This window comes from Zootoca vivipara, chromosome 17 (genome assembly GCF_963506605.1).
Source record: "Zootoca vivipara chromosome 17, rZooViv1.1, whole genome shotgun sequence".
NCBI classification, from domain to species: domain Eukaryota; kingdom Metazoa; phylum Chordata; class Lepidosauria; order Squamata; family Lacertidae; genus Zootoca; species Zootoca vivipara.
The window spans coordinates 30,941,500-30,954,004 of record NC_083292.1 but is presented as its reverse complement, the minus strand read 5'-3'; the positions used below and the strand labels follow the sequence as shown (position 1 = coordinate 30,954,004).

Sequence of the window (12,505 nt, the reverse complement as noted above, 5' to 3'; positions counted from 1 at the left end):
CTGGGTAGGTTCATATGGAAAGAGGTGGTCCTTGAGGTATTGCAGTCCTGAGCCGTTTAAGGCTTTATAGGTCCAAATGAGCACTTTGAATTGGCCCCGGAAACTAATTGGTATCCAGTGCAGTCGGACCAGGATCGGTGTAATATGCTCAAACTGTCCGGTGAGCAACGTGGCCGTTGAATTCTGCACCAGCTGGTTTCTGAACCGTCTTCAGGGGCAGTTCCTTATGTTCTTAAGATCTTCTGATGGCGCCACACAGCCCTGCAATAAAGCATGTTGCGACTCGAGCATGTGCTTTTTGCCTTGCACTCCCAGTTCTCTGGAATTCTCTTCCCTTAGAAGTCAGGCAAGCCACAACATTGTAGTACAGTTTTCAATGTTGGTTGAAAACTTGTCTCTCCAGCTTTCTCAATTTAGTCGTTTTTAATTATCATTGATTCATTAATTGCCTTCTAAACAATCATTGCAAAGCGACGTACTGTACAATAAAAAAAAGCATGCAAACAGCAGATGTGGGGTTTTTTAAAAACTAAAAACTAAACTAAAACCATATAAAATTGCCGTGTCTAAGATCCATTTATTCAGCTGGGAAAGCCAGCCGCAACAAAAAATTGACTTCAATTGTTTCCGGAAAGTGCAGAAAGTGCCTCAAGACGAATGCTACTCCACAGAGCAGAGGTAGTCCCAATGAAAGCCTTATACAGAGTCATATAATTAAAGAGCTGGAAGGGTCATCTAGTCCAACCCCCCGGCAATACAGGAATCACAGATGAAGAATCCCAGACTGATGGCCATCCAAGCTCTGTTCGGAAACCTCCAATGAAGGAAGGTCCACCACTTTCCAAGAGAGTCCCTTCCACTGTCAAATGGCAGTTACTGTCAGAAAGAGGCAGAAATTCAGCATGTGTAGCTTTTCCTGGCAGCTGTTAAAGGCACAGGATCTGTGTCAGGGGGAGCGCAAACCCTACCAATACGACCCCACCGACTCTCCCTGCCATGGGTAGCTCCATTCCAAAACAATTTGAGTTGGAATCATGAAGTATCTACCTGTAGAGCAGTTTTATACAAGCGTAAGATTTCATGCCCCAATGAATCTTGGGAACTGTTGAGGCTTTAGCGGTTTTTGTAAGAGAGGCCCAAGCACTCGCACCTGAGACACCAACTTCCAAGGGAAAAGGGGGCGCCAACATCACGCACATGACGTCGAGATGTTGGGAGGAGCCAGTGGCAGAGTCAAGAATCTGGGCCATGCTCGGCTCCACTCTTGGCCTCCTCTGCCTCCTTTGAACATGGGGGGGGGGTACAGCCTTCTCGCCCAAAATATTGGGGTCCCCAAAAGGGCTCGGTCCCTAGGAGTTGGAGGCCTCTCAAGGTAGTGCCTAGTGTTCAGCAGCTGTGAAAAAGGCAAATTCCCTGCTAGGAGTCATTAGTAAAGGAGCTGAAAATAGAAATTGCCAATTTCATAATGCCATCATACAAATCTATGGCACGACCGCCTTTGGGGGTTCCACTCTAGTCATCTCACCTGAAAAAGGATATTGCAGGTTCAGGAAAGGGCAACCTAAACTGAAACTGGTCTTTATACAACTTTATTTCTTTGGTTGTCCCTCCCAGAGAATCCTGGGAAATAAGAAAATGATCAGGGTGTGTGTGGCTACTCCCCTGTGAAGGAAAGGTTGCAATATTGGGGGCTTTTCAGTTTAGGAAAAAAAGGCAAGGGGACATGATCAAGGTGTATACAGTAATGCACAGTGTAGAGAAAGAGTGTAGACTTCTGGAAATCCCACGTGGGGAAAGTGCTGTTGAACCCAGGCCTTGCTTACAGGCTTCCCACTACGGGGTTTTTGTGGGGTGCGGCTGGGAGGGAGTTTCATTTGTCGATGTTAATTCGTTAATTCTGTTTTTATCTGAAAAAACAATAAAATGTGTGTGTGTGTTTTTTAAAAAAGACAGAGGTCACCAACAGGCTTGAGGAAACCCTGTAGTGTGCTAAAGTATATATAAAAAAACCTTTACAGAAAAACAAACAAACTTAGAGATGGAAAGCCCCCAAACATCTTAGTGATGACTGACCATGTTCAGTGGCCACAGAATAGCGACTGACTTCAGGGGGTGGGAGAAGGTTTTTCAGGCAAGGGGTCTTTGCCAGCCGTACCCAGGAGTGAACCTGGGGCCTTGTGCATGGAATGCAGGTGCTCAACGGCCAAACTATGGTTGCTCCCCTAAAAACAGAGATTCTAGTCCTCATGGTTCTCAATGAAGGACTGTTTTAAATAGGAACATAGGAACGCTGCCTCGTGCAGAGTCAGGCCACTGGGTCTGTCTAGCACAGACTGGAAACAGCTCTCCAAGGTTTCAGACAGGGGAATCTCCCAGCCCTACCTGAAGATGCTAGGGATTGAACCCAAGACCATTGGCATGCAAGGAAAGTGCTCTACCACTGAGCTATGACCCTTCCCAAACATTTTACTGTGACATGTTATCGTAGGCCCCACTTGTGACTATAAATCTTTCTGCCTGTAACTTAGACCCACCCAGCTTGGAGGGAAAGGTTCTCTCACTACCATCATCCACTCTTTGGGGACTCCATCCTCACCCCCACTTGCCCTCAGTCCTTTTAATACCTTTTATCTACACACAGCTCACATCACCACTCAATACCTGAAATTAGCCACGGAAGCAGAGGTGTGTAAGGGACAGCTTAGGAAATGGAGGAGAAAGAGCCTACCACTCATCTGCAAAAAACGCTTAATAGGGTTCATTAGGATCTGCAAAATAAGCTCAGCCAAACAGCAGGAAAGAGCCCACGCCCAGATCCGATGGCTTTCAAAGCAGGAACGCTCCAAAGGAGACCCCCCTAAGTCTTGCACAGGAAAGTAAGTGGCCTGGGAAAAGTGGAGAGAATCGGGCTTGGCATCAGCACCACACATTTTCTGGCCGCTGACAAGAGCCCCCTGGCGCCAGCTGGACCCCCTCTGCCGCCCTCCTCCTCTAGTTTACAATATGCCTTGGGCTATATCCATGTTAGCCCTCCTCAGAGTAGAGCCACTGAAATCAATGGCCATGACTAAGCTCAAGTCCATCCATTCCAACTGGTCTTCTCCGAGTAGGACTTAGTTGGATATCACGAACCACAGGGGTAGCCAATCTAGTGCCCTCCAATTTAGTTGTTGAACTACAACTCCCATTATCCCTTCATTGTAGGCTAAACTGAGTGGGGCTGATGGGAGTTTGAGTCCAACAACCTCTAGGAGAGCATTGTGTTGACTTCCCCTGATCCAATGTGAGGCAGGCAGCTGCCATTTTAAATGCGTAGCACGGCACCGTAGGAAACCTAAAGTAGCAGGTACGTACCTTGCCATCAGGCTTTTCCTCCAACAGCAATTTATTTAAGTGCCTGGGGGGGGGGTATGAATTCTATAAACAAACAGCAAATAAATAAATCCACCTTAGCTACTGGCCATCACAGTATCCTGCAGCAGCTAATTCCATAGGTCAACGATGCACAACTCCTGTATCCACACCACCATAACATTGAAAGCCCAGTTATACCACTCTTAAGCAGTCATGTCTTCCCCCAGAAAACCCTGGGAACTGTAGGTTGCCCCTCAGAGAGCTACAGTTCCCTCCCACCCCTTAACAAATGACAGTTCCCAGGATGCTTTGGGGGAAGCCACGTGCTTTACATGTATGGTGCGAATGTGACCTATGTGAAGAAACACTTCCTTTCGTCTTTGCTCATTCAGCTTCCTTACACAACCCACGGTTGTGAGGGAAAGTGGAGGGACCTCTCTCTCTCACTCACTCACTTTCTTCACACCATGTATAACGTTAGAAGTCTTAATTACGTCGATTATGTCTCCCTAGACTAGATTAGGAAACCTGTAGCCTTCCAGGTGTTGATAAGACCCGTCTTATCATCCCTGGGCATTAGCTACGCTGACTGGGGCTGACGGGAGTTGGGATCCCATCTGGAAGCTTACAGCTGAAGTTCTAAGCTAAAAAGCTCAAACGTCTCTCGAACTTTCCTAATATAAAGGAGTTGCTTCAGCCCCCCCCCCCTGATCATTTCAACTGCACTCTCTGCTACTTTCTGCAGCTCTGCGATATCCTTTTTTGAGACTGGATAGTCAGAACCATACATAGTATTCAAACAGTCTTGCGCCATATATTTATTTGGAAGCTTTACGAAACTGGCAGGTCTGCTTTCAGATAGCTTGCCTAAGAATCCCCAGCAAGGAATCTTTCCTTGTTGGTGCTGATACACAAAGCAGGTTGATGTTTTCACAGAGTTATCCAGCACAACCCCAGGATCTCCCTTTTCAAGTTAGCCTCTACCAGTTCGGAACAAACCAGTTTACATGTTTATATATGAAACCCTTTACGCTTACTTACACTAAACCCCAATTGCCGTTTTTGTTGGCTGTTCGTCCAGTGGAGATATTTGCAGTCTGCTCGGATTGTCGCCATCCTGAATAGTTTGCTGTCACGCACAAACTTGGCTAGCTCACTGCTCACCCCTGAGTCAAGATCACTTATGAATGTTAAACAGCACCAGACCCAAACAATACAGATCCAGCTCCCTCCCCACGACCGTGAGAAATGTACTATGCTTATCCCTACCATTTATTCTTTAAGCAAGTAACAATCCATTAAGGCAATGCACAAAAGTTTACTCAAGAATCATTTGGCCAGAGATTCCCTCAAAAGGTTTTTGGAAGTCTAGGGAAGTTAGCACAAGGTGGCCGAGAATGGCTTTCTCTTTGCAAAAGCCGTGCTGATTCTTCCTCAGCAAGGCTTATCGTTCGACATTCATTATCATTCTAGCTTTCTACCAATTCTCATGGGACAGACATTAAGCTCAGAGGCATCATTTCTGTATCCCTTTTCAAAAAAATAGTGTGGTGCTCAGCTATGTCCTAACCATCCAGTAAATAAAATTATTTTTGTTAGACCAGCAATTTCACATTTGAGTTTTTAAACAAGTCTTGGGCAGACGCACCGACTCATAAACCTCGAGCCCTGGATTCAAATCCCGCTACTCAGCCATGCAGTTCAGTGGTAGATCCTGGTTACCACTCATTTGACTTAAAACTACCTTACAGGGTTCTTGCAATAATAAAGTGGTAAAGGGAGAAAAACCTCAACCCTTATATGCTCTTTGCAGGGAGGAATGATAATCTAATAAAAACATATTGAATCAAGGTTACACACACACCACCAAGCCTCCTCCATTTTTTAAAGACTTCTTACACACAATACATTTAAAGCCCTCCCACCCCCAATAATCCTGGGAACTGTATTTCACCTCTCGCAGAGCTATGGTTCTAAGTACCCTTAGCCAATTACAGTTCCCAATAATTCTGCAGGCCAAAAATGTGTGTTAAATGTACAATAAGAATGCGACCCAACTGTATAAATGCAAACAGGGTAACCTGCATTTTGCTGTGCCAGCTTGTTTCAATTTGATTGAAATAGAAATGCACACAAAATCCTATTTTCCCCGTCAAAGATTATATTTCACTGCATTGTGCTCCACACTACACAGAAGGAACTACTATATGAAGTTCCTATCCACCACCCCACACTTTGCCTTTGTCATCTGAAAGGATTTGGCTGTTCTCAGCGCACCATCTCAAACTCAACGCCCCCCTCCCATCCATGGCATCACAGGGCTGTGGGAATCCCCCTTAGGCCCTGTATTAGTGGGGTGGGGGGGAGCTCACAAGACAGGAATTTTAATAGAGACCATATGCACTCCCATTGGTCAACACACTAAATAGCCAGAGACCCTGAAAATCTGTCTGGAGATGAAAAGGAAATGGGGGTGGGAGCTGGTTCCGGACACTGCAAAATCTCCAGAGCGGGGGTGCAATTTCCAAGCAGCTCTGTAACAGCATGCCCCCACCCCGAAAATCTTACATCACCCACCCACACAGAGAGAGCCCTTCCCTCATCAGCTGCCCTATGGACTGTTATCGCCGTGGGAACATTGAACGGGGAATCATTGTTCCAGGCTCTCCCACTTATGATAAGGAAACCGCTGTAAAAATGAGAACCTGGGCGGAGGCGAAGCCAGTCAGGGATTGTATCTAATCCTCGCACGTTGGTATTTCTGGGGCAGAGAGATAAGAGGGTGGAAAAGCAAAGCACAACCCACCCCCCAAAAATAACCCAAAACATTTAAATGTCAATATAGCCATCACATGCCAGCAGCGATTTCAAGGGTACTTAAAAGAAACAAAGGGCACCCTGATATCAGGATAATGCAGAAAGAAGAATGAGGGGTCCCTCAAGATGAGCTCCTCATTTGCTAGAAAATGTGCACACAAAACCCCGTTCAGATGGCCCTGTCTAATCCTACAAGTCCCAGTGAAGACACCCATCTGTATGAACTTGTTGCACCCCTCAAGGTATGTCAGTCAGGAGAGCAAAAGACTCTTAATCTCAGGGTCATGGGTTCGAACGCCATGTTGGGCAAAAGATTCCTGTGTTGCAGGGGGTTGGACTAGATGACCCTCGTGGTCCCTCCCAACTCTACAATTCTGTTAAACTACAGGTTGTCTCCAATATGTTAGTCCCACTCAGAGTAGACCCACTAAACTCAATCCACATGATTAACTGAGGACCATTAATTTCAATGGCTCTAGAATGACTCTCTCCTCCTTTAATGACTCTCTTCCTCTTTCCTAGCAAACATGGTGATTCCATCCACAACAGACACCTGCCGCCCCCCCCAAAAAATTTTTTATTCTCACAATAGTCCTGCGAGGCAGGCTCAGCTGACAAAGAGCAACAAGAGATTGAGGCAATTGCTACCACTCTTCCCCCAGGGAAATTAACTGATCTGGGAAATTATCCGTTTTTTGAGAACTGTTTTGAAAGGAAACGGATGGGAAGGGGGAAATTAGGCGCAATTTGCTGCTTGAAATTCTGGCCCCGCAGATCTGGGCTGGGATGCTGGGGAATGAGGAGAATTAAGATCAGAACCAGACAGGAGAGGAAAGAAGGGAAAGTATTCCTTGTTTCCCCATGTTGTTTGCAATGTTGGCTGGGCAGAAGCACTCTCCATCTTTGACCATTCCAGGCAAGAAACAGGATTCCCCGAGAGAGGATTTGTCCTCACAGCTGTTTGAGAAGCATTTCTGAGGCGAAATGCAGGGGGGGGGAAGAGGGCCATTGGGGGGTGTCATTTGGCAGACACCTCAGAAACATGTTCCCTCAGGCTGTGCAAATAGTTATTAGATTCACATCCTTGGGTAAAAAAAAGGCGGGGAGAGAAAGTAGCACATAATCGGAGTGTGGGGCATAGAAGAAATATGGGCAGTTGAGGGTTGCAAAATCACTAGCATTCCCTCACCCCCAGATTATATCACACATGCGCATGCATGCACCTCTCTCAAACCAGGCCCACTTGACACCCATCTTGCCTCCAAAACAGCCTGCCCCCCTCCCAGCACCAATGTGGCCTGACACAGGATGCCACAAATCACTAGGTCCACACACCCCACCCCACATGCTCTATAAATTGGCCAAATTTTAGAAGAGATCTTCTGGGCGGGGGGGGGGGCAGAGACTGGATGAGATTGTGGGTGTTTGCAGGAATTTTTCCAGCAAGGAAGAGTAAAACGCTGAAAGGGGGGGAGCAGGCTGATTCCTCACCCCAAAATGAAAATATTGCCTGTATATTTTGCCTCTTATCTCAGGTTCTACGAATGCTAAAAACTTGACTCTTGGGGGGGGATTGAGAATATGGTTCCTCACCAGGAGGGAACCTCACCCTTCCCCACCCCAGAGTAAACACCCACAAATCAGACACACAACGGTGAGCGTGTTTACACACAAACCACAAACCAGTACTAGAGATTTCTTGTTAACACCAAACTTTCACCCAGTTTTCCTCTAACGGAAGGAGGCAAACTGCCCCATCCATGCTCACCCTCCCCATAATATTCTCACGCAGGAGTCTGGGGTGTGTATACAAAACACACACACACACACGTGCAGAAAGAGAAGATATCACTTTGCGCGTACTGGAGCTTCCCTTAGCATTTTTCCTTAACAGTTTCAATCAGGACAAGTCCTGAATTCCTTCCCTTAAGTCCTGAATCTTCTCTACTAAGGGGTGATTGCCTGCCCCCCCCACCATCTTCCCCCCTCCCCCTGACACAAAAATCCCCTTTGATCAATGAGAGAGGCCCATGCCCATTGATCTAGCTTGTACTGTACTGTATGACTTTTTTTCTTGCCTAAGGCTCTGGGCTTCCTTTTTTGGGGTTGGATAGAGCAAAAGGAAGGAAGGACAAGAGGGCTGTTGTCATAGTGCTTAGGTTGTGAAACCCCCAGCAGGGCCAAAGGAGGGAAAGTAAGGGGGGGCAGAAGTCAGAAGCAGCTTGTTCCTGCCCCCCCAGTAACCAAGGCCCCAAGGGTATGGAGGAAATAATCAAGGCTTTCTTATTTCTGCACCACAATGACTGGGCCCCACTGAAGTGATCCAGTGGGTCCCTTCACTGTAAAAACCCATTCAGACTGATCTGCCAAATCCACCCCCACAATTCAAATGCCACCCCCCATCTACACTTTTTAGGTTCCACATATACAATTTATTGGTTTTAAACCTCACTTTTCCACCAAGGGCCTCAGGCCTCTACCTCCCTCCCAGTTCTTCCAAAGCAACTATTCTATTCCGAACTTAAAAATGGAAAGCGTAATGCTGGTGGTCAACAAAAGAGGTTTAAAGACTGTCTCAAGGCAAATTTTTGAAAATGTAGTATAAACACCAGCAATTGGGAAACACTTGCCTGTGAGCACTCCAATTGGAGAACAGCCTTTACCAAAGGTGTCATGGGCTTTGAAGACACTCGAACTCAGGATGCAAGGGGGAAACGTGCGAAGAGGAAGGCATGCTTGGCAAATCCACACCGCGATCAACTCCCGCCTGGAAACCAATGTCCCCACTGTGGAAGGACGTGCGGATCCAGAATTGGCCTCCACAGTCACTTATAGACTCCTTGTTAAAACCGTGTTTATGAAAGACAATCTTACTCGGCTACAAGTGATCGCCGAAGAAGATAAACTCTTCCCCACATCCGACACCATCTGCCCATCTCCAAGACAGACCCAAACTCATAGACTCAAAATTGAAGTAAAGGCAGTCTCTGAAACTCTATAAGGGGTCAGCTAACTTTTTCAGCAGGGGGCCGGTCCAATTCCCTCAGACCTTGTGGGGGGCCGGACTATAGTTGGGGGGGGGGGATGAACGAATTCCTATGCCCTACAAATAACCGAGAGATGGATTTTTAAATATAAGGACACATTCTACTCATGTAAAAACACGCTGGTTTCTGGACCATCTGAGGGCAAGTTTTAGAAGGCAATTGGGCCGGATCCGGCCCCCAGGCCTTAGTTTGCCTACCCATGCTCTAAGTGGCTCAGTGGGGCAGACCTGCATGCATCTGCCGCAAGAATGTACCCCACTGAGAGCACCCCATGAGCATACACACACTCCAAAGGCTTAACCAGTCCCCTTGCAGGCAGATTCCCCTATAGAGAACACCCATGTCCCATAGAGAGCCCCTGTGAATTGCAGTCTCCTTTTTATTTTTTTAAAAAACAAAACACTTCACGTTCTTAAATTTTCACACACCAAAATCAACATTCAGGGCACATGGGAATATAAAATGCACCGGAAACTAGATTGGGGGTGTGCTGGGGGAGAGACAGGGATAGGGGGCTGGCAGTCAACAGAGGGTCCAACAAAGCCTCTCTCTTTTTACAAACACTGAGGAACAGTTGGAAATGTTGGAAGGGGCGGGGGGGGGGGGCGGAAATGCTTCTTGTCTCCCTAGATACCACCCAGCACATTGCACATTTTTTAAAAATCCTTCCGGCGCAAGGAAGGCAAAAAGATATCTCGATTTGAAGACTTGGGGAGGTTAAAGTTCTTGAAAAAGGGGGGAAAGGCAGAAAGTGTCAGGCTAACAGGAGAAAAAGAGAGAAAGCAGGAAGAGTGGGAGGGCGGAGGCATCAAAACTCCACCCGGTGCCTTGACAGCTCAGGGCAAGGGAGCCTTGGAGAGGTCACACTTGGGGGCAAGGGGACAAGCAAGCGAGACAGGGGAGGGTCAGGCTGAAGTTTGGAAGTAGAAGTTGGAGGACTGTGTTGGGGGCTTCGAGGAGAGGAAAAGGCAGCTTTGTGGCCCACTGGGAAGGTCTTTTCCAAGGAAAAGTGGCTCTCAAGGAAGAGATAGGGTGGGGTGAAACAAACAAGTCAGAGGGGACCCCCGTGTTTTCTCCAACCCCTTCCCAGATTGTTGCTCTGCTGTGAATTGTGGGTGGGAATATGTGTGTCAAGAAACAGAAGCCAAAAATAAATAAATAGCAGAATTAAGGACTGGGACTTCCTAAGACTGATGGAGAAAAGAAATACTCTTTCAAGGAACTGCGGGGGGGGGGGTTCCCCACTTCATACAGAGAGATTTTTTTCTGTCCTTGGGAAGGGGCGTCCCTATGCAAACCATGGGGGAGCTGCAGATAAGTGAAAGGGGGGGGGTTTGTTTCTGCAATAAAGTTTGCCCGAAGCTGCCCAAAAAATAAACGAATAAAATAAAACTCAAATGTAAAGAATTGAGGAGTTTGCAAAGGAATGGAATTTAGGAGTGTCAGTAGGAGATAAGGGGGGAAAGAGGAGGAGAGTAATGTAGAGAGGGAGTAAAAAAGGAGGTCTAAACTGTAGGAGACAGAGGAATAATATACCAGTATTTCTCTCTACAAGAAGGGAACCCCCTTAGGTAAAACAGTGCGGTGAAAAGATACAGATAGGGGACAAGATTGCTTCCCAGAAAGGATCCACCACCCCACACACAAAAAAACCCCAGAGGCAGAAGCAGAATAAGAGAAGGGGGAAAGCAGGGGAAATGGGCAAAATACCAAAAAAATCTTTACTTTGGAAGTCAGGGGGTTCGCCCAAAAGTAAACCAATGGGGTACACGGGCATGGAAAAAGACTGTTGTGCAGAAAAGACCGATAATCAGAAGCGAGGGGGTAAGTGAGGGAACGGGGGCTTCTGGTGTCCCACGTACCCACCCCACTGAAAAGGGGATCCTCTCTAAGATCAAAGCAAGCCTGCAGAAGGAAGGGTGGCTATTTTGCAAGAAAAGTTTGCAACGCAAGGAAGGGGGAGGTGTGGGCTCGTCCCGCCCTCCGAGACTCACCTCGTCCCATTTGATGAACTTGCTGCCTTTCATCAGGGTCTCCGGGACCTTCAGGGGCTCCAGCTGGAGCGCGTGGACCTCCGGGCGCGCCCCGGCCATGGCTGCGGCGCTCCTGGCCCGGGACCCCCGCTGCCCGTGCGGAACCGCCGCCGCTGCCTCTCCCTGGGCGGGGACTGCGCGCGAGGGTGGGATCGGCCCGGGAGAAGGCGCTTAAAGAGACCGCTTGGTTCCTTCTTGGAGCGAAGCGGAGGAAGGAGGAGCTGCGCAGCTGGGTTAGGGGCGAGCACGCTCCGAGCGCGCGTAAAGCCCGCGGAGATGGTGGCGAGAGTTTATTTCTGGAGAAACCTGCCCGGGAAAGTAGGCCGTGCGGTGCAGTGGTTAGAGAAGCTCCAGATGTTAAGATTCCAACTCCCATCATCCCTGGCCAATGTCCGTGCTGGCAGGGGGCTGATGGGAGTTGGAGTCCCAACAACACCTGGAAGGGAGCCCGCCTGCTCCCCCACTTCTGGGTTTAGGATGTCGGATTCAGATGGGGGGAGACCCGGGTTCAGTTTGTGTGTCCCGCCAGCCACAAACAGGAGAGGAGAGTGTCCTCCACACAGGCACCTGGATGGCCGCTGTGAAAACAGGCGGCTGGACTAGATGAGCCATTGGCCTGATGCAGCGGGTTCGTTCTCTCTTCTCACGTTCTCGAGGCCAAACAGTTTCTTCTGGAAAGCTCACTTTTTTTCCTACGTAGCAGCAAATTGGTCCTCTGAGGTAGACTGCCCCTGTGGCTGGAGGCTCTACTTAGCTTCCACCGCTAATAGTAGACAGATTCCCTATGAACAGTGCACTGTTGTGGTGTGGACCTGGAAGAGACCAGAGTTCAAATCCCCACTTGGCCATAATGGGCTTGGGGACAGTCACTGTCTCTCAGCCCAGGGTTGTTGTGTGGGGATTGAATGAGGAGGGGGAGACGCATTCAAGCCACCTTGAGCTCCTTGGAGAAAAGAAGACAGGATATTAATTCAATCTTCTGTTGTTGTTGTTGTTGTTATTATTATTATTATTATTATTATTATCTATTTTGCCCTCAGCCAAGCCTACCTCATAGGGTTGTTGGGAGGATAAAATCCACACATGTATGTTGAGAACATTGAAATTCCATCTAGGGCCATGCTGCCAAAACAGTAGATACTTAATCCATCAACCACTTTTCAGGATTTCTGAAATCCCAGAACCTGTGGTACAGGTCTCTTTTGAGGAACTGTACCTTTGTCCGGCAAAGGTGGTTCCCTACTTCTGTTCTAA

At 47.8% G+C, this 12,505-nt stretch overlaps 1 protein-coding gene across 2 annotated transcripts in view; it reads right to left on the bottom strand.

Moving 5' to 3' along the window:
- The window catches only part of PLCB3 (phospholipase C beta 3), a 73,356-nt gene extending 61,966 nt beyond the window's left edge, over nucleotides 1–11,390 (bottom strand). For both annotated transcript variants that reach the window (XM_035097796.2, XM_035097797.2), the window contains exon 1: nucleotides 11,213–11,390. In XM_035097796.2, coding sequence (XP_034953687.1) covers nucleotides 11,213–11,311 — 99 coding nt within the window. In that variant the 5' untranslated portion in view covers nucleotides 11,312–11,390. The remainder of the gene's footprint in view (nucleotides 1–11,212) is intronic.
- Nucleotides 11,391–12,505: the final 1,115 nt, after the last annotated feature.